General features: G+C 38.1%; 1 protein-coding gene across 1 annotated transcript in view; it reads left to right on the forward strand.

Annotated features, from left to right (window-relative positions):
• Positions 1-27483, forward strand: part of NAALADL2 (N-acetylated alpha-linked acidic dipeptidase like 2) — a 1044682-nt gene that overhangs the window by 277436 nt on the left and 739763 nt on the right. Inside the window, exon 3 of the mRNA XM_036755686.1 lies at positions 10726-11227. Coding sequence (XP_036611581.1) covers positions 10726-11227 — 502 coding nt within the window. The remainder of the gene's footprint in view (positions 1-10725; positions 11228-27483) is intronic.

Here is a 27483-nt window from a genome sequence, read left to right on the forward strand (position 1 = left end):
ATTCTTCTTTTAAATATCCTGGTCCCCCTTTGGCCATCTGGTGAAATTTAAGGAATCCTTTTCAAAATAATGTTCTTAAATGCATAAAAGAAAGTACTCTTGAATAAAAAGGAAGTCAATTACATTGAAATATAATTATCAAAATATTAAAAAATAAAGCAAATTTGAGGACCCCCTGAAATCAATCCGCAAGAACTGGTCCAAAGACGCCCAGATTAAAAACCCTTGTTTTAGGGCAGAGGTGCTGCAGAAAGCTCATAGCATTCCCAATTGTAGCCCCAACTGGATTAAGATGTAATTGGGAAATATTTAACAAAACAGATAAAAACACAATAAAATTTGTGTAACGTTAATATGTGGTTTTCTAAGTCAGTATAGCAAAGATTATTATGTATGATTTAGATTACCACCACCAGCACTACCCCGCCCTTTGTTTCTATTTGAATTTGCTTTAGAGTATGGAAGTGATCATTTCTTACCAGTCTCTTCCTTTTGTGTCTCTTTTTGTCTCTTTCTGTCTGTCTCTCTTTAAGAGATATCCCTTATAAATATCAGTACCTTTTTACTCATTTCTTCTAGTTCTACAATATACTGGCCTTTCTCATGAAATATGAAAGGAAAAATAATCCATGAAAATGGAATGGGTGGGAAAAAGGAAAAAGAAAAAGAAAAGAAAGACTTTGCCTCAATTCTCTTGTGTCTCTAGTCTATTGTTTCTATCAAAATTGAATGGTTCTTTTTGAGCCTTTGCTTAAAGGTCACAGGAGGAGTGATTTGGGAATTAAGCACTATCTATTACGAGAAATGTGTTGATAGTTTTTTGAAGAGCTGAGATATTTAAAAAAATAAATAAGGGACCTTTGAAATACATGAAAAATAGAGTACTTAGGAGTCTCATGTAGATAAAAGCTTTCTTTTCTTGGAAATCCAAAAGCCACAGTCAGAAAAGCAACAATTTAAGATCATTCATGCTGGCTGAAAGGGGGAACAATGGCAGGAGATCTATCAAACTAAGGGTTTCTTTTTCTTTTTCTTTTTTTTAAATCCAGACAGACACTTCCAAACAAGCCCAGTGACCATCCGCTGCCATCTTAACTCTTTAGGTGCTCAAAGCCCTCTTGTGTTTGGTCAACAGTACTGATCCCCTTCTAAGACATGGCAATCCCTTTTTGTTTAAGTAACAGTCATAGCAGAGACTGGGGAGTTGTTTTATGGTTATCCCAGGCAAATGGATAGAGCACCCAAAGTGTGTGTGTGTGTGTGTGTGTGTGTGTGTGTGTGTGTGTATGTACAATATGAAGAAACAGCAAGAGAACTTACATGTTCCCCATGCCAGAGGGAAAAGGCAGCAGTACAGTGTGAAGCCACATCATTTTAAACTCTTAGTTGTAGATGAGAACGCAATGTTTTTAAAGTATTTTTACATTGAAAGGACTCGGGTATTCTGTAGTAGCAATGCACTTCTGGTGTAAATTGAACGCAGTGAAGTTAGTTGTTTTATGTGAAAGTATCCTTTGTTTTTCCAGAACAGCGCATTCTAGTGAAATGGATTCTAATAGTCATTTCTTTAAGTCAGATTTAATAACTTAATTCCACCAACATGTGTATTAAATACCACGCAAGGCACTGGTGAAAGTCGCTTGGGATATAAAGACAGGAAGGAAATTGTCTCTGCCCTTGAGGAGCTTCTACTGAATGGGATGCACAATATGTACACAGATAATTAAAGTAAGGAAAATTGAAGAGGCAGGATGGGGTTCTGCAGGAGGGCAGGGAAATCCTTGGAGGAGCACTCTAAGAAGTGAAGATTAGGATGAGGAGGATGACAATAGCTAACATTTATATGACACTTAAAGGTTTGCAAAATTCTTTATATAAGCTATTTCATTGGATCCTCCCAAAGGCCTTGTAAGGCAGACATCATCATTATCCCTGTTACAGATGAATAAATTACCTGAAAGCTCTAAAGAATCTAAGATCACTTGTGGCTTATTGTCAATGAAAAAACAATTGATTTGGTTAAAAAAAACCATCACCTTACTGACTCTTTTACAACATGAAATCTACCATCTATGTATCAAAATCACTTCATATCCATTATATTTATAAGGAGGAATTAGTTTAAAAGATATAGAAAAAAATACCTCAATTAAAAGCAATTCCTTCCAATACTTCAGGGACACACTCTACCCTATACTGCCTCAGTCTCTGGGAGAGTGGGCTCAAGCTTAGCATTGCTTTACTTAGCATTAGTCCTTTCAAATTTATATTCAAATGGTACGTACCTACCCAATGAGTCTTCATCCTGGTTAACTCTGGGCAGGGTCCTAATGGTTGACTCTTTTCCTTGGTACATGGATTCTAGGCTGTCTATGAAATCCAGTATGGACTAGACTTGCATACCTCAGATTGCTTGCTTTCCTGACCTTTTAAAAATCACAAAGTCATGGCCTAAAATCCCCTTCACATAAAAAGGACAAAAATTGAGATGGGCAAAGAATCAAGGCCTTTATCTGCAGGGCCACAATTTTAGCCTAGGTTAGGGAGGAGGCCTCAGGATTCTCCCTTAACAGCATAGCTTCTTACTGGATACCCTTTGCAGAAAGAAGTCAGCCCAAGGATACTGTGAAACCAGGGTTGATGAGAGAGGCCAAGGCTGATGACAACCTTTCAGAGGAAGGTGTAGTTTGGGTTACACAGCTGTAATAAATCAAGAAAGGTTCTTCTTCATCATGAACTTAGCAGACCAGAATCAGTCACACAGTGTCTCTATTACCTCTCATTACAACTCTGAAGGCATCACAGACTCTTCCAGCAGACAGTCCTGTTATACTCTGTGTAGGCTTTTAAGGACTAGACTTATTGGCAGGCCCCCATTATACCAAGAAACAATCATGTAACACACATTCATAGGAATTTTGTGGGGGTATGTGTGTATTTGAAGTCAGTTAACACATGTTAAAATTATTTTAACATGTAATTGGGGAAAAATAAAATATTTTATTAAAAAATAAAATAAATCTGATCAGTCACTTAATTCAATCTTTGGCGACTTGACCCAAAGTTATTAGCATTGTGTCTCTAGAGCTTTTATTAGTCATTTGAACATTTTGAAAATTTAGTCGGCAAAGTAATTTTTTTGTGCCCTGTATTCTGACTCTCTCTTCTCGTCCTAAGATTACAGAGGCAAACAAGTACTGAATTTTTTTATTCTGAGGAACTAAGATTGAATGCATGTTCTGATTTTCCTACCTGTGTGACTGAGAAAATTACTTTCCCTCTCTTATTTCTTTGTCAAATGAGGAGATGATATGTGGTAACCTCTGAACTTTCCTGAAACTTGAAGAGCTATGATCCTAATATTTTGTGGACCAGGATCAAGTGTTGTGTTTTTATTTTTCCCTTAAAAAACAAATTCATTTCTTCCATTTTACTGTAATGGCAAAAGGTTCTTGCAATGTTATATGCACTGTGTATTCACTTAGCGAAGCATAAATGGCTAATTATTATTGTCATTTGTTTTATGTACTTGACATGCAGAATGACAGTTAAATAGGAGAGTCAACACATTTCCAGTCATTACAGCAATCACGCAGGCTATTTCACAAAAGTAAGAAGAAGAAAATCTCATTATGGAGAAAAATTAAACAAAGCCGGGACTGTCTTCGAATGACTGTTTACAGTTGCAGTATTTCTTGCCTTGCTAGAGAGCAGTGGCTGTTAACATCTTCATTAACAAAATGATTTTGCAAGCTGGAGAAGCTCCCTTCTGTCATCTCTAGCCCTGAAAAGTTTCTCAAACTAAGATTTTTGACATTTCCAGAGTCTAGGGTCTACTTACATTAAGTCTGCTAGACTACCGCGATAAATAATATCCTACAAAGGTAATCAATCTCTCGTGATAAATAGTATCCTATGAAGATAATCTCTTAAAAGATATATACAGTTCTCAAAAGAAACAATTGAAAATTAACAAATAGGGGCAGCTAGGTGGTGCACTGGCCCTCGAGTCAGGAGGACCTGAGTTCAGATGCAGCCTCAGACACTTGACACATGTACTAGCTGTGCAACCTTGGGCAAGTCACTTAACCCCAATTGCCCTGCCAAAAAGCAAAAAAAGAAAAAATTAAAAATTTGAAAATTAACAAATATATGAAAGAAGGTGCCAAATTACTAACAATGAGGGAAATGAAAATAAAAAACTCAGAATGTTCATCTCAAATGCAACAAATTTGGAAAAAAAAACTAAAAAAAAGATAGAAATTGTACATTTTGAAGTACAGGATTATGGAAAGATGTGCACATTAATGCATTGTTGGTGTAAATGTGAAATAGTCCAGTAATTCTAGAAAGCCACTTGGAATTATATGAAGAGAGAGACTAAAATGTCCAAAGCCTTTTACCCATAGAACCCACTGCTGAACATATACCCCAAATGAGATTGTCGACAAAAAAGAGGCTCCGTAAACACCAAAGCATCTACAGTGGCACTTTTAGATAGAGCAAAGAAAACTGGAAACAGAGTGAATTCCTATCAATTGGAAAGTGGCTAAACAAATTGGAGTATGTGACTGTAATGGAATATCACTAGGCTGTGAGAAATGAGAAACATGCAGGTTATTTATTTACTTCATGTAAAGTGAAGAATGCAGAACTAGGCAAACAATATGCACAGTGACTAGAACAGTACAAATAGAAAAAAAAACAAAATAATCAAAGCTGAGACCTATGAAAATATCGTGACTAAGCTTAGCTCCAGAAAAGAGATGTGAAAAAGCACTTTCCCTAATTCAGGGGTGGGGAACCTGCAGCCTCGAGGCCACATGTGGTCCCCTAGGTCCTCAAGAGAAGCCCTTTGACTGAATCTAGACTTCACAGAACAAATCCCCTTAGGGAATTGAGTCAAAGGACTGTCCTTGAGGACCTAGAAAGCCACTTGTGGCCTTGAGGCCTCAGGTTCCCTATCCTTCCTGGTGGGGGAGGGAGGAGTATGACTATAGAATGATACGTAAAAACACCAGTCTTTTTCAGTATTTTGCCTCATTTTATGTAACTTTTTCCTTTTTAAAAAAACTTTTCATTAGAAGGCATGGCTCTCTGAGAAGGGGGATGTCTCAGGAAATGTAGGTGGTATAAAAATAAAAATCACAGTAAGATTATTTTAAAAATAGACCCTTAAAATATTTTGTGAATCGTTACAATTAAAAATAATAATGTGTGTTGTGTTTTACTTTAATTTCTTTAGTATTCCTCAATTTCATTAAATTAAGATGTTGCCTCTTTTGAGGTATATTGTTAGCCACCCACTGAGAGAGATTGTGTTTAAGAGGGTTTTCTTCGTGCATGATTTACCTTGACCCGGCACCATACTTGAGTTGTGTGGCCAGGCCAAGTCCTTGATAATGAACTTCTCTGAGCTCAGCTAAGTTGATGCTCCGGTCACACGCCTCAAGTATGGTGCTGGGCGATTGCCTGTCTAGCCTGAGAGCACTGACCAGAGTTTGGGATCCTGGACAAGAACTCCAGGAACAGCGGTGTGAATGATTCCTCTTGAAAGAACCAAGCTTGTTGGGAATCTGAGAATTCTTTCCACTGGGCAGTGAATGTACACAGTAACATCCACAGAGTGTCTCATGGACGTGGTCTCAAAGACACAAATTAAATATTGAAGATGAAGGCCTTTGATGTTTCCAGGCAGCATCAATTTTAGAAGGCTGTGAGCACCTTGGTAACATTTAAGAGGCTTGTGACGATGCAGTGGATAGAGTCCTGGGCCTGGAGTCAAGAAGCCCTGAGTTCAAATCCTCTCTCAGTCACTTACTAACTGTGTGACCCTGGGCAAGTCATTTAACCTCTGTTTGCCGCAGTCCCCTTATCTGTAAAGTGGGGATAATAATAGCCCCTACCTCTTAGGGTTATTGTAAGAATCAAATGAGACCTGGCACATAGTAGATACTATTATAGTAAATTCTTATTCCTTTCCTATCTCTACCCGCCGCGCCCCCCCCCCCCCCCCCCCCGCCACTGTAAGGTTGAACTCGGTATATAAGACCTGTCTTTAAATCCCAATGCTAATGCTTGCTAGCTCTATAGATATAGGTGGGCTCTTAACATTAATGATGATAGCTAGTCTTTCTATGATTCCTTAAGGATTGCAGGGGGAAGCTAGACGGTGCAACAGGTAGAACCCTGGGCTTGGAATCAGGAAGACTCATCTTCACGAATTCAAATCCAGTCTCGGACATTTATGAGCTGTGTGACCCTGGACAAGTCACTTTACCCTCTTTGCCTCAGTTTCCTTATCTGTAAAATGAGCTGAAGAAGGAAATGGTGAACCACTCCCATATTTTTGCCAAGAAAATCCCATGTGGGATCATGAAGAGTCAGACACAACTGAACAACAGCAAAGGTTTCCGAGGCACTTTCTGTAGTGCCGTCTCATTTGATCGTCACCCTAGCTATGTTATGTAGAGTTCTATATTATTATCATCACCATTTTTCAAGTGGAGAAAATGAGGCCCGGAGAGGGTAAGTGGTTTTGTAAGGTTCCACAACCATTATGTGTATGAGGCAGGATTTGAACTCAGGTCCTCCTGACTCCAAGACCAACCCACCTAGCTGCCTTTATGCTGAGGCTGTTTTCTCATCTTAAGTGGGGAATAAATAATACCACCTGCAGTCCCTCCTTCCCAAGGTTATTCTATGCTTAAATGAGATGCTAGATGTAAAGCAAACTGAAAGCACTACATAAATGTCTTAACATTATTGTTGATAGCACCTTCAGTGACTGGGGCAAGCGTCTCTTAGGGAAAACAAGGTTTTAAACACTAAATTTTCCACTCATATACGTGTGTCCTTTATCCGTCTATTGTCTATATCACATCAAGGCAGTAAGGATTTGTAATTAGAATTAATGCAGTTAGAATTTAGATGAAAGTAAGGTGCTGGACATCTAAACTTCTCATAAAAATTCATCGTGGGGTCCAAAACTATTACCTGGAGAATATTCTGTATGACTTGTGTGTGCCTGTATTTTCCCTCAGTCTTCAGTTCGGCATCTAGACAGATGTGGAGAAAAATATAAGCTGTATACAGATGTATAGGTAAATAGAGAAATATTCCAGGGTGATATATTTTGAATTTTGATTTTGCCTTTGGGGATAGGGTAGGATCAGAGAGGCCCTCACATAAATGAAAATGATGTTTGGAAAGCATGAGAAAATATGTTTTACCTTCCATAAATGTTGCATTTTCATAAGCTCAAGTGCCACAATATTAAATTTGAAAAACGACTGGAGACGTTTCTATTTGAAGAAATGTCACTTGAGTTTCCATGACCTTTCCAACATCAAAGTGGGTCTCTGCAAGAGAGATACTTATACGACTGAAAGTAAAGACTTGAGCTTAGTCTTAGAAATATTACGTGATTCCATAGACCTTCTATCATATTGAATAGTAGTTTGTCTAATAGCGTGAGATGATCATCTCTATCAATGATGTATGAATTGCATATAGATTTAATGGTATGAAGTAATAGCAAACATTTACATAGTGCCATTTATGTGCCAGGCACTGTGCTAAATGCTTTATAATTAATGTAGTGATCCTCACCACGGTCCTGGAAGGTAGGTGCTGTCATCATCATCATTTTACAGATGAAGAAACTGAGGCAAACAGAGGTCAAGTGACTTGCTCCAGGTGATGCAGCTAATGTGTATCTGAGGCTGGAATGGAACTCAGATCTTCCTGACTTCAGACCCAGTACTCTATTATACCACCTAGCTATAAATAGAATCATGTGTAAGAATGCTATGTTGAGAGAATATTATTTTTAGAAGTGAAGTTTTTTTTTTCATTTTAGTTTATTATGCAGCAAGGTGTGTTGGGATTTTGAATCCTTGGACTGGGCTGGATTTGTAATCAGGAGACCTGGGTTTGGGTTCAAGTCCCAGCTCTTCCCTATTACCTGTGTGACCTTGGGCAATTGATTTTATGTTGCTAGGTTTCAGTTGCCTCAGTAGTGGATGGATAAAGCTGGACTAAATGATCTCTAAGGACCATTCCGATTTTAAATCTTCAGATCACTGTGAATCTCAGGCAGTGAGGGCTGTTTCTTTCCTTTTCAAATCCTGTATCTCACCTCCTCTTTCACCAACATGGAAATGGACTTCTTATTTTAAGAAAATTAGGAACATTCTGTTCTGTTTTATTTCTTAAGAGATTATCTTTTTATTCATGCATGAGTATAAAATGACCAGAAAAATCACCTCAGAGAGGAGGAGGATTTATATTATCCTGTTATAATAAGTCTGTCAACTGCTTTATCTCCTTTGGGGCAAGGAAGTCTGTAACAAGATGAGATTCTCAAATTAGGTACTTATGTAGTGAAACAATTGGTTTTGTAAAGTAAGTGGTCCAACTGCTTGCTCACATCTCTCCTAACATCCATTCATCGCCTCCATAACTTTCCTGAAATGCTCTGGGACTCTGTGATATGAAGTGGTTGGGTCCACTCACATATGAACAAGAGACTATTCTCCTGGGAGGCTAATCTCTGAGAAAGATAATTCATTACTGGGTTAATGAGCACAAAAGTAGTCACTGGGGTGTCCATCAGAAATCCATTACAGTGAAGAGAGAATATTTGAATTTGCCTTTCATCCCCATTGATGGCTCTGTCTCATGTTGGAAAATCATTAAATTGCTGATATGCAAGTGATGGAATGTCTCTTGTTGGACAAGGCATGAAAATTCTGCCTTACTGTTGCCTTGGTTAGTTTTCAAATAATTTGTCTGAACATGAATCTGGATTTTTGAATTATGATGGGAATTAGAGACTACAGGGGGGAAGAATTTCCCTGGCTGCTAAAACTTCAATTCAGTGGGGACCTTAGGATGAGTGTGAGTCATGCTTTGCATTCAATGTAATATATTCAGTGCTTTTTGGTAGATTTTAATTCAATAATATCAATCAAACAGTATATATTAAGTTCCTACTGTGTGCCAGGCTTTGTGCTAGATGCTGGAGATATAAAAGCAAAAGCTTGATGGTCCCTGCCTTCGAGTGGCTTATATTCTGCTGGGTTTGAAGGAGAAGATATAATGGGTCCACAGGGCAGTTTAAAGATCTCCAGGCCTCTTGTCTTCCTCATTTGTAAAGTGGGAAGGATTCAGGTAGATGGAATAACTTGAAGGTCCCTTCCATCTCTAAGTTAATGTTTTTATGACTTCTAAAGTCACTTCCAGCTTTAGGTATTACGGTCTTACTTTCCTGGGCTGTTATCTTCTCACATTTCAGGCCATAATTTATCAAGGAGTGGTCTCTCTTGATGTCCTGTTTCTATCAATTTCCTTCTCATCTATACACTCTTTAACTCCCTGTACAGGAGGGTTCTTAATCCCCACCCCACCCCTGTGTGTGTGTCTGTGTGTGTGATGGACCCCTTGGGCATTCTGGTGAAGTTTATAAACCTTTTTTCGGAATAATGTTTTTAAATACATGAAATAAAATCTACAGGATTACAAAGGAAAATGGTTATACTAAAATATAGTTATATATACATGTATACATGTGTATACATATGTATGTATGTGTGTGTAGACAGGTCGAAAGTTATAGTCTAGGGCAGCTTGGTGGCACAGTAGTTAAAATGCCAGGCCTGGAATCAGGAAGACTCATCTTTCTGAGTTCAAATCTGGCCTCAGGCACTTACTAGCTGTGTCACCCTGGCCAAGTCACTTAACCCTGTTTGCCTCAGTTTCTTCATCTGTAAAATGAGCTGGAGAAGGAAATGTGAAACCACTCTAGTATCTTTGCCAAAAAAATACTAAATGGGGTCATGAAGAATCAGACACAACCGAAAAATGACTAAACAGCACAAAATATAGATAATCTACAGACCTCAGGTTAAGAACTCCTGCATGGAAAAGAACTGAGATTTATGCCTGTTCTCTTCCCCTTCAGTGCCTAGTCCAATACTGCACAAAGCAGGTATTTGGTTCTCCTTCCCACAAACTATAAAATATTAGAGTAATATAAATGTTTTCCTTTTTTAGTGGTTATCAGATGAGTTCTGACCCAATATCAGCGCAATTCAACGATCTCTTACTAGGAACCTGCTGAGTACTATAAATAAACATTTATTAAATGCCAATCATTTGCCAGGTATTATGTTAAGTACTTGGAATGCAAAATTAAAATGAAACAGTCCCTGACCTCAAAAAGCTTATATTCTACCGGGAGGAAAGAATATGTATTGATATAAGTAAATAAAATGAAATAATATTTGTAAAGCACTTAACACAATACCTAGTCCGTAGTAAGTGCTATGTAAATATTAGTTGTTAAGAGAGGCAGTGGTAGAGGTAGACTGGTAGCTTAGTGGATAGTCCACTAGACTTAGCGTTAAGAAGACCTGAAGTCAAAACCTGTGTCAGACACAAGCCTCAGGTAAATCACTTAATCTTTCTCAACCTCAGTTTCTTCTACTATAAAATGAGGCCAGTAATAGCACCTATTTCGTCGAATTGGTGTGAGGATCATATGATGTATGTAGTGCGCTTTGCAAAACTTTAAAACACTTGTACACATTTATATGCATATATATATATATATATTTATCAGTAGCAGTGATGATTGTAATTAGAGAGTGGGGAGATAGGGAAAGGCCATCTAATCTATGTATTGGGATGAAATAAACATCCTTTTGTTCATTATTTGAACAGGTAAAAAGATGGCCTATCAAAAGGTGAATGCAGATCAGAGAGCCCCAGGACATTCTCAGTACTTAGACAATGATGACCTTCAGGCCACTGCCCTTGATCTGGAATGGGACATGGAACAGGAGTTGGAGGAGCCTGGTTTTGACCGTTTTCAGCTCGATGGTGCTGAGAATCAGAACTTGGGGAATTCAGAAACTGGGGACCTGGATCTTGATTCCATTCAGCCAGCCACATCCCCCAAAGGAAGGTTCCAGAGACTTCAGGAGGACTCAGACTATGTGAGCCGTTACCCAAGGACGACACCAAAGAACAGCCACTGTAATATTTTTCGCTTCTCTAAAATCTTTTGCACTCTGACCCTCTTATTTATTTTGGGGATTGTGATTGGATATTATGCACGTACAAAATGCCCTTCGCTGGATCCATCTCCAGGAATGTCAGATCCTCAGCTGTACCAGGAGATCCTAAAGGAGATCAAAGCAGAAGACATCCAGAAGATTTTCAGGTGAGTGTCCTGCACATCTTGCTCCATGCGTCATGGTGTGGAGGTAGATGATAGTAACATGGGCAATGGCGGTGGTCTTTCTAGAATTTCCTCACGAGCACTATGTCATAGGAGATGGAAACATTCACAGCCCTATTTAAAAATTGATTCTTTGATAGAGTTGAGCTGCTGCTGGCTAGTTGTTAAGTGGCCATGATCAGTTCTTATTGTAGCCTCTCCATAGATTGGCTAGACTCAAGATTTTCCTTTACTCCAAGCAATTTCATAAGAATCCTCTACTTAGATGTGAGTTTTGAAAATGTACTATGCCTTCAGCCCCCAACAAGTTGATAGCATATTGTATTTGTCATGGTGCTTAGCTGCTCAAAGAATACTTTTATTTGAAGCATCTAATGAATGTTTATTAGATTGATATAAAATCAGAGCTTGATGTGCCATGGTAAAGCTTAGGGCATGCTGTAACTCATATTTCCTCTTGGGGGAGGATCATAAGCAACCAGCTTTCTCCTGAAGACCCCATGTGCAGGAAACTTTTCTAGTACTGGCTACTTCTTTTCACTTCCAACATCTAAAGCCAAGAGAAAGAGTTGTCCTTCTCCCGGCTCCCCATTGCCATTCTCAGGGCTATCCCCTGCCATCAGCGCTCTGCAACCATCTGTTCTCAAAAATTCACTCCATCATGCTCAGAATTCTTGTGGCTGTCACCTCCAGGTCACTTACGAGCTGTGCTTGGCTCACAGGCTTCTTCCTCCCCTTTCACTCATAACCCCCAGCCCTTGAAAAAGTGCTTTGACTTCCCATTTTTCAGTATCACCAATTACCATGACCTCTCTCTACTGTCCATCTCAACCAGATACATGAGTAAGCATAACTAAATTCCGTAATTAACTCCTTGCTCCAGAGCTCCAAACCCACAATTCTGTTTTCTGGAGAATTTATTTCAGTGAAATGATTTTAATGTGAAGGCAATGCCTAAATTTGTACAAGTGTAAGCAGGTCAGGGTAACATTTTGTTTTGAAGTCATTAAATTACATTTATCCTTTGAGATTTACCTAGGACTACCTGGTCCCACCTTTGGTACCATTTAGAAGATGCATTCCTTTTTTATAGTCCAAGGGGAGTGGTAAGTCATTTCCTCTGAGAGACTGGAAGTTGCAAGAGCACTGGCTTGGGCACAATATAGATAGAAAAATACCGTTTCCTTCCTTTAGGAGTTTCCTAATTCATCATTTTACCCTAGGAAGGTATTTTAAAGCATGATAGTAAATGAGCCTGAATTTTATTTTTGAATGCAGTAACAGACTTGGCTTTTGATAGCCCAGACTGCTGAGAAGAAAAGGATAAATTGTGCCATGTGCTAATTATGGTTCATACCACTCACTACACAAACAAAAACAGGATGCCTCATGCCTAACATCCCACCTCTCTATATTTTAGGAGGCAGCAGGCATGGATTCCCATTTGTCAATTGTTTGGATGAGGGAATAATCAGAAGCAGAGTGGTGGTGGGGCAGCGTCTGGAGATTTAGCTATTGTCAAATGTTTAGACTTTGTATGGACAGGGAAGGCTCACAGGGAAGTCTTTAGTCTCGGTTTTGGATAATTAAGCATGAGTTAGGTTGTGTTGTACAAATGTCCTTTGTAAACACGCAGAACTCATCATATCTTTTCATCTGATGATTTATCCTTTTAAAAAGGAGTGGGATGTGTTCTCTTCACTCTTCAGTGATAACTTAATGAAAGAGACCTTGACCAGAAAACAAGGTAGAACTCTCTTGTCCTAATCACTGCTGATTCACATGGGAGTCTTTTGCAGCAATCACTTCTTCCCCCTTTCAAAGGGGTATGATTTGAAAAAGTACAATGCTGTGTTCAGGAAAGAATCTGAGTATTTTTCTACAATGAAATGTAATTTGCAGACCGTCATCCCTTTCTTTTCTGCAAACTAGCATGTAATGTGCTCAGTGGTGATGGTGGAGGGCTGTATTCTGGAGCCTTCATCAGGGCTCACTTTAGCCATCATGTGGCTCCAGCCAAAGGCTGTCCCTGGGGAACTTCAGATCCTTCAGATGTACCCTAATTGGTGATCAGATACACTCAGGTCTGGGAAAATAATCAAAGGGGAAAAGAGAAATGGACCTCAGAGCATGAGCAATGAAGGCCCCTCTTTTATCAACCCCCAGCTGAAATCTGGCTTTGCAGCAGAGATCAAAAACTAAGAAGTTTGACTGTGGGTTAATGGTGAGCCACTCTTACACCCTTTCCCCAAATAGGCCTTGGTTTTTACATACAGTTTAGCATAGATTTCGAGTAGGAAGGGACTTTAGAAAACACCTAGTCAAATGCACTCATTTTACAGATGACGAAACCGAGGACCATAGATGTCTTGCCCAAGATCGATAAGTCAGTCAGCAAATACTTGTTAAGTGGTTAATATGTTCCAGACACTGTGCTAAGCACTGGGCATACGAAAAAGGTGGGAGGGACCAATTCCTGCTCTCAAGGAGCTCACAGTCTAATGAACCAGCCTAAAGTAAACAGAGGATTATGGTAATAGAATTATCATATCAACATAGATCATGAATTGTAAGAGGCCTTAAAAGTTACTGATCTAACTGCCTTCATTCTACTGATGAGGAAACCGAGACCCCAAGAATTACATGTATTGCCCGAGTTCACCCAGACATTAAATAGCAGAGCCAAGATCTGAGATTTGAACTCAGGTCTTTGGACTCCAAATCGAGAGTTCTTTCTGTCACACCTAGGACAAATGAAATCAGTAGTGCCTGATTTTGTTGTGGTTATTTCAAATAAGATGATATATGTAACACATTTTGCAAAACTTATTGTTTTTATTACTATTTTTTGGGTGAGAGTTTGGACTTTTGATTTCATCAGCGTAAGCTTTGGGGAGTTGCCAGAGTCAGTTGGGTTGATTGATTTGCCCAGGATAACAAGGAATAATTGGAACCAAGGTCTTCCTGCTCAAAGCTTGTGCTGTTTCAACTAAGATAGTTGTAAGCATTGAAGCATGAAAATATACATATATGTGTAAATACATATGCATATGTGTATATACATGTATAAACCTGTATATATGCATGTGTAGTTATTGTGGAGCTCTTTAGATAAGGCAGCTGTTTCAACTCACTTTTTCTAAATGTTATACATATTGACATTTATTCTCCTTACCTTCTGGATTCCACCCAAGAATCATGGCAGATGCCATTAAGCATCTTCACACATTTAGAAAAAAAGCTGCAACCCACTGAACCAAGAGTGTCACACCTAACAAGATGAATCTTCTGATCAAGGTTTTCAGTGCTGTGTGGCTATCACTCAAACTTACCACCAAAAATGTGTTTTCCTTCCTCTAAAAAAGTTGAACTGACCTATGTCAAATGTTTAGACTTGGTATGGACAGGGAAGGCTCACATACCTGTCATTAGTCTCAGTTTTGGATAATTAAACATGAATTAGGTTGTGTTGTATAAAGGTACTTTGTAAACATGCAGAACTCATCAAATCTTTTCATCTGATGATTTATCCTTTAAAAAAGGAGTGGGGCGTGTTGTCTTCACTCTTCAATGATCTGTGCTCGATGCTGAAGGAGATATGAAGAGAACTCCTACTTCTCCTCTTGCTCCCCCAAACCCCAAAGAGATAAAATTTGGAAGGAGATAAAATTTGAAAGATGTAGAACATTATAATTTCACAGTATGCATGGAAGAGAGAGGCAGCATTGTGCATTGGCTAGAGGGTTGGCCTCAAAGCTAGGAAGACTTGTAACAAGTATTATGTGGGTAATCCAGGACAAATCATGGAAGCTCTCAATGATTTAGGCCACCTTGTAAGGCTATTAGTTAGGGAGAAGGTGTCAATATGCTTCACTTAATAAATAGAGCCACAAGTCCCTGTCCTCAGCACAGAGCCAGAAGAATCATAACTTTCATGCTGTGAGAACTAACAAGAGAGGAGAGTCACATCTGGTGCACATCTATCTCAATAGACTCCATGGAAGGGGTAGCCTGTGAGCTCAGCCTCAAAAGACATAGACCTTGGCCTAGGTATGCATATAGTGGAGGCTCTCTATTTAGACTTTATACTTTATTGCTCCCTTTGAGGACACCAAAGTGTTCTTCTGCTTTCTTACTTGGAACATGGAGAAAGTGACAGGGTCAAAGGACCTGGGTTCTATTCCTCCCTCTGTCTTCTGGGACCTCAATTTCCTCAAGTGTTAATTGAAGCAGTTGGTCTATATAAACTTCTAGGGTCCTTCTGGCTGTAAAGCTTCTGAGCCCTTGGAAGATGGAGCTGGCAGGGTTCATAGTATCATAGATTAGAGCTTGAAGGGGCCTTAGAAACCATCATGTCCATAGCATAGATTGACAAACTAAGACACAGAGAAATTAAATGACTTGCCCAGGGTAACACAGACAGTGTCTGAGGAGGGATTTGAATCCAGGTGTTCCTAATTCCTAGTTCAGTACCCTATCCACTACACAACATTGCCTGATTGTTTAGTAGAAGGTCGCCTGGTGTCGCTCTCTTTCAGAAGCAGGAACACTGAAGTACAAAGAGGTTTAAAGCATGTGCCCGAGGTCCCCTAAGTAGTCAGTGGCAGGATTTTTATACCAGCCTGGCAGAGGAGCCCGATGTCAAATCCCCAGTGTGGGCTTGTGAGCATCTTGTCTTTGCCCAGTCTCGAGTAGCCATTTATGCCCTAGATAAGCCCTGTACAAAATCCTGATTTTTCTCTCCAGGTGAGACCAAAGCAAGTCCTTGGTTACTTTTTGCTGATCACTGCCTCTATATGGTCCAAGGTGTGTGCAGGGAATAACTCTTTATTACCCTTCCTCCACCCTTCTTCTAAACCAGGTTGTTAAAATGGGCAGTCAACATGCCACAGAGATTTTGAAAATTACTTGCCAGTTCTCATTGATCATGTAAATTTCCTGTCAAGCCTGAAATCAGGCTGTGAAGATGAGCTGCCTCTGGGATGACATATGTCCCCCAATTAGGATTTTGTTTTTCAGAGTGCTGTGATAATTGCACATTTTCCGTATATTTTATAAATTCAGCTATGCAGCCTTTTTCCATTATTCTCCAGGCTACAATGTTTTTATGTTTCCTCCCTTTCTTTATGTTCTTCTTCCTCTCCCTTCATCCTTCTTTCCTTGTCTTTATTCTTTCTTGCAGGCTTTTGTCCCTTACATTCTTTTTTTTTCTTTTGAACCTCCTACAAACCACGCATTTCCACTCCCTTCTTTTCTCCATGATCTTTCCTCTCCCATTTAATCTCTACCTCCCTCCCAATTTTCCTCTGTCTTTTGCTGATTTTCCTCTTCTTGCCTTATAAGGGTGTATGTTCCTTAAGGTCTAATCCTTTCTTCACTGGGCCTAGAATCAGTAAGACCTAATTTAAAATCTGGACTCAGTCACTTAGTAACTGTGTGACCCTGGGTGAGTCATCATACTTTTCTCACCTCAGTACTTCATCTTCTTTTCCCTTCTTCTGAATTATCCTTTCCACTCCTATCTGGATTTTATCCACCCAAAATCTCAAGACCCAACTAAATTTCTCCCTACTTTGAGAAATGGCAGGTTTCTATGTTTTTCATATTGGATTGACAGATGTGCCACATTAGTACACCTCAGCATGGATCACCAATGACCATCACTTGACTCTTGGATGATATCATTCTAAACCTAGTATACCTATGGATCTGTAAGGAGAAACTGTAACAGGACTTTTCCTAACAGAAAAAGGGATAACTTTTTACTTGTTGATCTTCAGACATTGTAAGCTGGAGAACTGTTTTCGAGGGCAAGTGGATTTTCCTGAAGCTCCCAAATTCATACAACACAGGGCAGCCACACTCCCCAAAGACCCCACTTCCCTCTTGTAGTTATTGTTTGAATATGTACTCATCACTTTATCATAGACTACTTTCAATCATGTTTTGTGTCTTTCTTCTTTTGATAAAAGGGGAATATCATATCCTTACTTTATATCCCATACCTGATATAGTATTGGGTACAGAGCACATGTTCAATAAATATTTAGGTGGTTAATGAAATCTATCCTTAGTTTCCTCTATATATTCCAAATGAAGCCCTACTAATTTCTTGAAAAGAGCAACAGCAGAACAGTGATAGTAATCATTGCTGACAACAATAGTGATTATAGTGGACACGCCCGTAGTGCTTTCAGGTTCGAAAAGCACATTACTTGTTTAGTCATCCCAACTCAATGAGGCTATGGATATTTTTACTGAAGCTCAGAGCAGTTAAATGACTTTTCCAGGGCAAAACAATTAGTAAATTTCTGGGGTGAGCTCTGAACCAAAAACTTCTTGACTCTAAGTCAGGTCTTCTGCCTCCTTAAGGATTTAGGTCTCTCTGTCCTTTTGTGTGACTAATTAGTTGCTTTTTTCCACCTTGGGAAATAGTGTTTATTTAAAATGAAAAGAAATAATCATGGCATTAATTGTGATTACTTTAGTTTATTGTGTGAAAGTACACATCAGAAAGTTATTAGCTTCTGTTTTTACCAAACTGTTGACCTATTAAGTTGTCAATCCATTAAAAAATCACGGATCTTTTTATATGAATTATCATCTAGCCGTCTCACTTTGGGAACTTGATTTCCTGAAGCCACTTTACATTTATCCCTATTAAATCATATCATATTTGATTCGGCTTGTCATTTTCCTAGCTTGTCAAGATATTTTAGGTTCTAGGCTTTTCATCTAGTGTGTTAGTGATCTTTCCTAACTTTGGATCATCACCAAGAAGCATTCTGTCTGTACATTTAGCCAAGTCTTTGATAAAAACAAAACTTTAAACTGCATGGGACCAAGTGCAAACCATTGGGGTACTCTTCTGGAGATGTCCTTCCAAGTTGACACATACCAACCGATGATTACTGTTTATTCTAGTGTTTCACCCAATTCCAAATGCATCTGGTGGTACCGTTGTCTAACTTAGATATTTCCATGTTTTTCACAAGAATAGCTTCATCAAAATGTGCTAAAATCTAGGTACATTATGTCTACATTGTCTCCAGCATCCATCAGTTTAGTGACCTTGTCCAAAAAGAACATGATACTAGTTTCCATGATATGTTATTGATGAAGCCCATATTGTCTTGTTTCTGGCTCTTGGTCTTTATATTTGTTTTGCTACCTCTTCATTCTTTGTAGATTGCTTTCTTCCTGTATAATTAGCTCTATTTGCCTCTTTTCCATTAAGTAAGAGTAAGATAACATATAAATTGAATTAGCTGATTAGAGTAGTGATGCCTGAGACATATTGACTCCCTGAGTATGGAGACCCTTTTTAGACTTGGCTAGAAATAAGAATTTCCATCCTTAAATTGACATTTTTATTTTCCTACATAATGACCTAGTGGCTTGTACCCAGTGTTTTTTACTAAGCAATCATGGCTTTATCAATGGTTTATGCTACAGATTCTAAGAGTACTTACTGCTAAAATGTGAGCTTTTTTCCCCCTTCACCCAAGCTGATAACCTTTCTTAACAAATAACTCCTTTAGGATTTCATTCACATCTCCGGTTAGACTGATGATAATGACTTTGGTATGCTAAAATTATTATTTAGATCCTTTGGGGGAGAGTTGGTGATTGAGAAAGGAAGCAATCACATTTGCTTTCCTTCCTGATATCTATCTTTTCTGTGGCCCGGTAGGACAGCATATTACAGACAACAGCTGAAAATCTGAAGAAAGGTGGTCAGATTGGCATACTGACTAACTGGTCCGTGAATAGAATGCCACTTCCTTTATACCTCAGCTCAAATAGCACTTTCTGCAGGAGGCCTTTCCCCAAATTTCCAACCACTTGAGCCTTCCCATTTAAGGTTACCTTCCATTTCCTCTCTAGTCTGGAAGACTTGAGTTCAAATTTGACCTCAGACTCTTAACAGCTGTATTACCCTGGACAAGTCACTTCACCACCATCTGCTTCAGTTTCCTTTTCTGTAAAATGGAGGTAATAATCGCTTCTAACTCTCATGGTAGTTGTGAGGATCAAATCCAGTAATATTTGTTAAGTGCTTTACAATATTTAATGCAATATATAAATACTAGCTGTAGCATATATTTTGTTTCCACTGTAAAAATGTAATCTCTTTGAAAGCAAGGCATAATTTTGCCTCTCTTTGTATCCCAGGTGCTCAGTACAGCGCCTGGCACAGAGAAAGCTCTTAATAATGCCTGCTGCTTGATTGGTAGAATGTTCCTTGTATATTCATTTCTACTCCTAAGGAAAAAAAATAATACTGAATACTTGGCTAGTGGGATTAACACCATTAGCTCTTTGATGTGTGTTTGAACAAGTTTTTAAATTCTTCCTTGAGGTAACACCCCCTTCTATCACACCCCACCAATGCTATCCTAAATCCTTCGGGTCCTTATCTATACCATTCCTTATTTTTACTTCCACATGCCTTGTTCAGGCCTTTATTGCCTCTCACTTGAATTATTACCATAACCCCCAAACCAGTCTATCTACCTAACCAGAATGGTTCCTCTCTTCAGCCTATCCTACACCCAGCTGCCATGTTAATCTCCCCTATTCGTAGGTCTTTTCGTATTACAGCACTGCTCCTAGGCTTTTCCGTATTCCATGCTTACAGTCATTACTTAGTAGAGGTTAGTTGAATTGAAAAACAACAGCAAGAACAAAAGAAATGTAATTAATTAAATCCCTGTTTACCCCTAGTACGACGATTAGCTTTTGATATCCTCACTTATCTGACTCTAGCATGTTGAGTATGTTGTCCCCAAATTTTTAGTGCAGTTTTAATATTTAACGGCATATGGATAGATAAATAGATACAGAGATGCAGACAGGGTGTCCCAATAATATTGGTGCGGTTTTAAGCTTTAGTAGTGTGTTAAGATAATAGATTTAGATATAGACAGAACGTCTCAGAAGTGTTGGTGCAGTTTTAAGGTTTAAAAGCATATCTACATACAGATATAGATATAGACAGCATGTCCCAAAAGTCTTAGTGGGGTTTTTAGCATACACTAAGACTTTTGGGACACTTTGTCTGTATGTCATGTCTATCTATGTATGCAATGCTCTTTATGTTTAAATTGTGCTGTTTCTCACTTAACCTCTGTTGAAAGTATGCCCATCTTTCAACATCCAGCTTGTGTGACATCTCTTTGGCCATAATTAGACATGACTTCTCAACTCTTTTGGACTCTCATATTTTATATTTCTTTATATTTCTGAAAGTGAATACTTATTTTTTCTATATCTGTATGAAGTCTGTGTCTTCTCCTAGCACATAGGCTCCTTGTGGGCAGGGACTGTGTCTTCTTTATATTTGGGTAAAGAGAGAGGGTTGATCATGGATTCTTGTACCAATTAAATGAGAGTATCTCTCCCTGTAGAATGAATGAAAGACAGTAATTAATCTCTTACCATGTGCCAAGTAAGGCACTAAGTGCTAGGGCTTCAAATACAAAAGTGACGTAGTTAGGCCCTTAAGGAACTTATTATTTCAATGATGGAGATAACATATTGAGGAGGCGGTCAGGGTAGGTCATTATGGAAACTCACAAAGATTATTAGTGGAATTCTAGAGGGATGCGTCAATGGTACTGGTGACTTGACAACAGTTCTCAGAGAAAGAAGTAAAAGTTGGGGAGGGAGGTAGGTAACATGCAGGGCAGAAAAGAACTGGGGTTAAGGTGAGGTTCAAGGGAGGGCAGAATATGGCTTCTTCTAGGTATAGCTCTGTTGGTTGTGTTTGAACAATGAAACAACATTAAGACGAGCGTCAGTGCAGAAAATAGCCCAGGTGAAGAGGAGGTCAGAGCCCATCAGACACAACATAGCCATGGGTATATCTATCTGAATCTTAGCCATGTCATACCTCATAACCCAACGAAATTGCTTTCTACTCTGGGAAACATCAGGAGTCTCTTTTTCGTGTCTGGTTTAGAGAGCTTCACCAATGAGGTCAGCACAATGGCTCTGTAAACCTTCAGTTTGTCAGTCAAATACCTCTGCTGTCCCACATTTTCCTTTGGAGTCTCCCAGCCACTGAGCTAGCTCTGGCAATGGGTGCATCAACCTCATTGTCAACATGTACCTCCCTGGAAAGTACACTAACTAGGGAAGTGAACCTATCCGCGGCTTTCAAAACTTCTCCGTTTGCGGTTAACTGATGGTTCCAAGAATGGTGGCCGATGAAGCACCTATGTTTTCTTGCTGCTAATCGTTAAGCCAAAATTAGCACAAGCAGCAGAGAATCGATCCATATTTTGTTGATAAGCTTGTCTCACTAAAGGAACCATATCTCTATGTTCATCTCTCAAAGAGAGCTCATCCCTCTCTGTCTTTCTCTCCCTTTTCCCTTCTGTCTTCCTTCAGAAATGCAGCAAGTGAGAGATGGGAATTTCTTCTCCCTCTCCCCATGAGCAATTAATGGTACTTTGGGCCAGGTAGAATGATGACCATGCTTTCCCTAATGTATATTTGTTATTTCAGGTAATTGTAGTGGAAATGGTAATTTGTTACTGTATTTATAGAAATCACAATATGAACATATTTGGAGATTTCATAGAGTAAACTCTGTGTGAGGACATTTAAGTCAAAAATAAAATAATCTTTTGGGGTCAGCCCCTGAGATCCAACCTGGAACTGAAACCAGAATATGTGTTATCAGGGCCATGGGTTAAGTTTGTATCTGTTTCACGTTTTAGAATGATGGCTTCCAAAGAATAGCTGCTTATTAAAGGTTTTTGAATAAGTGAATATATAGTTGCCTCTTACAAATAGGACTTTTGTGCTTATGCTAAAACTAAAGTCTTCCTTCTCCAATACCTTTGTATATGAAACTCCAGGGTGAGTTAGGCTATTAAACAAATTAAGCAAAAAAGGGACCGATGAGACTTCTGATTTTACTTCTTTGATATTTTAAATGCAAAGCCAGGTTTTTACATAATAAGAGGATATTTCTTTCAATGCCTATACTCTGCTTTCCAGGAAGGTGGTTTTTTTTTAACTTCAGATAAAGCAAGGTCCCCTGTGTGTTTGGACAGCTTAGCCTTAAAATGATTCAGATTGAAGGCTTATCACATTTTTTCTCATACCTTCCTTGTGATTCATTCCAATGCATTTTTTTATTCTTTCAACTCCTCCTCATTAAAAGAGGAACAAGATCAAGCAAATGTAAAATGAGAGGAAAACAAAACTTTTTTTTTCCTTTGAGGAACATTTTTTCAATTTCCTGTGGTGTCATTTGGCTACTCTGCCCTCTGGAGCCTGGAAAAATGGCTAATTATCACCTAGAGCTGGAAAGAGAGAAGCCAAACCTCTCAAGGGGTGGGAGAGTTTAATTATATGTAATAACAGAGCTGGCCTGTAACCTCTCCAAGCCTCAGTTTCTTATCTGTAAAATGGATGTAATAATATGTACCATGGTCTCAGAAGGTTATTGTGAGGGAGGTATTCTATAAACCTCAAAGTAATATGTAACAATGGTAATAATAAATGGGTATAATAATGCTTATACCACATGCTTCAGAGGATTATTGGAGAGAAGTACTCTATAAACCTCAAAGGATTATATAATACTACTACTAATAACTAATAATAATAAGAAGGTTTTCAAAGTGCTTCGTAAATATTATATAATCTTACTTTACAACAACTTTCTGAGGTAGGTGCCATTATTATCCCCATTTTACATATGAGGAAATTGAAGAGCTTAAGTGACTTGCCCAAGGTCACACAACTAGTAGATGTCTGAGGCTGGATTTGAACACAGATCTTCCCGACTCTAGGTCCAGCATTCTATCCATTCTCCTCCCCCCTCTCTTTTGCGTTCTCTTCTACCCTCTTTTCTCTTCACCTATCCCAATTTCTTTTTTTTTTTAAACTTCTCTACCCAAATAATAAGGAAGGAAGAGAAATAAGAAGGAAGAAAGAGAAGCATGAATAGAAGGAAGGAAGGAATAGAAAAGGAAGGAAGAGAATATATGGAAGGAAAGAAGGAAGTATGAAAAAGGAAGAAGGAGGAAGAAAGAGAAAAATGGATGGAAGGAAGGGATCAAGGAAGGAAGGAGAGAAGAGAAAAAAGAAGGAAGGAGAGAAGGAAGTTTTCCTTTAAAGTTTATCAAGCATCATTCTACATATGACACAGTGATCCCACTGCTAGGCACATATCCCAAGCAGGTCAAAGATAGAAAGTCTCTATATACACCAATATATTTATATCAGCCCTTTTAAGAACTTTTGAGCCCATTAAAGAACTGGAAACAAATTAAGTGCCCATTGATTAGGGAGTTGCTAAACCAATTTTGTTAACATGAATGCAGTGAAATGTTGCTGTGTCTTAAGGAAGGATGAATAGGAATGTTATTGAGAAGCATGAAGCAGAACCAAGAAAGAAATATATGCAAAGACTAAAGCAATTCAAATGGAAAGAGAAACAAATACAAAAAATGCTGTGGAATATTCTGTTATCATAGTGATCAAACATCATGGCAAAGAAGAGAGATGAAAATGCATCCTCTTAAGTTCATGGCAAAAGCAAAAGATTCCTTTTTTTTAAGAGAAAACATAGGATCTATAAGAATAGTTAGGATAGAAGAAGCTCTCAATTAATGTCTATTTATAATCATCATTTAGAAATGTCATAAAGGAGTCAAGCTCCAGAAAGTGTCCAGGAGTGGAATGAGCTGCCTCATGAGGCAGTGAGTGCCACTTCACTGGAAATATTTAAGCAAAGTCTGGATGACCTAGTGTCTGCAACATAGGAGACTCTTATTCAAGTACTGGTTAGTACCTGATGCCAAGTGAGGTCCTCTCCAGTTCTGAGATTCTTGGTTACTGTGATAATTTTTGGAGTGGAAACACTGGCCAAGCTATCAGGACATCTCTTCTAACAAATAATATATTCCAAATTTTGCAAGATGTCATTCAGATGTGGGGAAAAATAATCTGGCACTGAGGACCCTCTCTTCTTCATTATAACTACAAAAATATATTGAGTTTTCTATGTCTGATTTGGGAAATCAGTTTCTGTCTCCAATAAGGGATTGTATATTATCGCTGCATCTTTTATAAGTGAAGCACATTTCTTAGGCTTAAAAATTGCTTTCTTGTGCAACGTGATAGAGTAATGAATTAAATCCAAATGAGCCTTATATTCACCATGTCATAATGTGGAACTAGTCCCCAGTGGAAGTTTTTATTATCTAATACAGTCCCAGCTAATATCTTCCTCTTATGGTTTGCATCTCAGAAGGCTTTGGTGACTCCCTGGAAAAGGCAAAGAGGACTATGATTTGAAATCAAATTACCTTTTTATAAACTCCCTAAATCATAGAAAGCACCTTAATATGCTTCCTCCCCCCATATATGCAAATCAAATGTTGATGGAACAAAGGAAGCTATTTCAATTCTATTGAGTATCTTCTATGGGGAGGGAGAATGAAAACCTCAATTTTTTTAACAGAAATGGGCATGCAGGTGGTTTTTACCTTCAATAAAAATACAATGAATGTGGGTTTTTTCACTCTTTCTTTAGTCTGCTTTGTCATACTAACTCAATTCTGTAGGGAATGGCTTGTAAAGTCAGCCTGTACCAATATTTTAATTCAATCTGTTTCATATATTCAAGAAGGTCTCATTAGCCTGAATAAATCTATATATATATATATATATATATATATATATATATATATACACATATACATCTATGTATGTCTATGCATATATATACTATGTAGTTGTGTGTGTATGTGTGTGTGTGTGTGTGCAAATGACTACATGAAACCTCTTATGATACCATCTCATTATTATTGCTTTTGGTGTTTCTTGGAGACAGGATGGTACCTCTAAGCTGGATTTGGAGCCTGAGACCCAAGAGTTCTAATACCAGCTCTTTCTCTAACTACCTGTGTGACTATGGGAAAGTTAAATCATCTGAGCCTCAGTCTTCTCATGTGAAAAATGAGGGGGTTAGATTAGAATACCCAGAAGTCCTTTCCACTCGTAGATCTATGATCCCAAATCCTGTAACCTCCAGCGTCCTTCTAGCTCAAAGTCCAGCCTTCTTTGATCTTAACATTGGAGGGAGCATTCAAAACGATCTTGTCTTACCCTATCTACCTAATTTAATTGCTTCCCTTTACTTTGGTTATCCTTCCTGGACCTGTCAGTTGAAAGGAAACCTGATGTTTCATGAAATTGCTCATTCCGTCATCTGAGTTCTGAGCAAGCTCTTCCTCCATATCATGATAAAAGATGTCTGCCTTTTGTTCCTACCTACTTGTCCCTTTTTGGAATCCTGCTGAATCAATCCAGTTCTCCTTTCTCAGTCCTTCGGGTATTAGAAGAGGATTAACCTTTCACCTACCTATTGCCCACCACTAAATATTCTTTTCTCTAAGACAAACAGCTCTAGATCCTCAAACGTATGTCTTTATTGTGTATCCCCAGCTCTTTGCGTAGTGGTTCATACATAATAAGCACTAAATAAATGCTTGTTAACTGAATGACTGTTTTAATCTGGTGTTGGTATCTCTTTGGTTCAGCACAGTGCCTTGTACCCAGTTGGACTTTAATTTATATTGAATTTATTTTTATATTAAATTTTTATATTATATTTTAATTTATGTTGAATTTAATTTATATTGAATTTATAGTGAATCAGGCTCGTTTATCGAAACTAGTGATTCTCAAAGTTTGAAATCCTGGGACTCGTAAGTGTCCCTAAGACCCTTTCAGGGAATACATGAGATTTAAACTTTTTTCATAATAATACCAAAATGTTTTAATTTCTAATATAGTGACTATAGATAGATAGCAGTCATATAAACAAAAGCTTTCAGGAGGTCCTCATTTATTTACAAGTATTGTTACTCATGTATATTTAAAGGTATAAATGGGTCCTGAGAGAGAAAAGATTGGGAAATACTGATCTGAGATATTCCCCCAGAAACTAAATATTTCTTATGCTCTCTTTTTGTCCTCACTCAAACATTGTATGGCTTCCTGGCTTTTTGAAAAAAAAGAATCTAGGTGTACATTTTAAAAATAAAATTGAAGATACATTCAAGTTTTAAATGAGCCAGATTTTTTTTAGGGGTGAGGGAGGGAGTGCTGACTATATTATATGATGCTATTTTCTCTACTCTGCTACTATAATAATAGCTAACATTTATATAGTGCTTGCTACATTCTCATTTGATCCTCACAATACCCCTGGGAGATAGGTGTTATTATCACCGTTTTACAGATGAGGAAACTGAGTCAGACACAACTATTGACTGTCCAAGGCAAGATTTGAAATCAGGTCTTCCAGACTAAGTCTAGCGTTCTATCTACTGTGTCGCCTCACATGTCTCCTTTTGGTTTGCTTTTTTAAGAGCAAGATTTTTGTTTTAGATTGTACACACTAACTGAGAGCCTCATCTCTAAGACTCAGTAAGATCTGTGAGACCAAGTTCACCTTACTTTCATTCTTTTTTTGGGGGGGGGATTATTATTTTAATGATTGCATAGATTTAAGAAAATACTATTAATGCATGTTAAATTTTAAAAAGTGTGTACAGACATTACACACCCCCCCCAGAGCCTGGTTGTTAAACATTTAGCATACTCCTATATTGTTTTTTTAAATGATTTTGTTTTAAATTTATTTTATTTTTAATTTAATTTATTCTATTGTACTTTCATCTTTTAAAAATATTTTTAATTTAATAAACAAGCATTTCCGTTACTCAGTGCCATAAAAAAGATGATTGTACTTGAAACTGCAAATCTATTATGCACAACTTCCTATTCCTTCAAATATACAATAGAATTATTATGTAAATTTCTTTTTTTCTTCCCTCCCCCCATTCTAGAGATGACTACCATTAGACACAAATGGGTATATCACCTCACTTTCACATCTCAAGATTACCTTGTTACTTGTAGGTTTTATACTTTTATATGGGACATAAGTCTTTATCCTCTTCTCATTTGTTTATACTATCATTTACTGGTGACCTTTCTGTCATGTCCTATTTCAAATATGATGTGGATCTTAAGTTTTAACTAGGAATTTGTCTCTTTTCCCATTTTTAGTTTAAAGCCCTTTGAATTATACAGTCAAGTACCCAAATACATGTTATTCTAGTCTTAGGTAATAGTCTATCATTGTCATTCCACTATTTTAAACCATATTCCAGAAAACTCACTTCTCCTTTTCAATACTGTTC

This window comes from Trichosurus vulpecula, chromosome 4 (assembly GCF_011100635.1).
Source record: "Trichosurus vulpecula isolate mTriVul1 chromosome 4, mTriVul1.pri, whole genome shotgun sequence".
NCBI classification, from domain to species: domain Eukaryota; kingdom Metazoa; phylum Chordata; class Mammalia; order Diprotodontia; family Phalangeridae; genus Trichosurus; species Trichosurus vulpecula.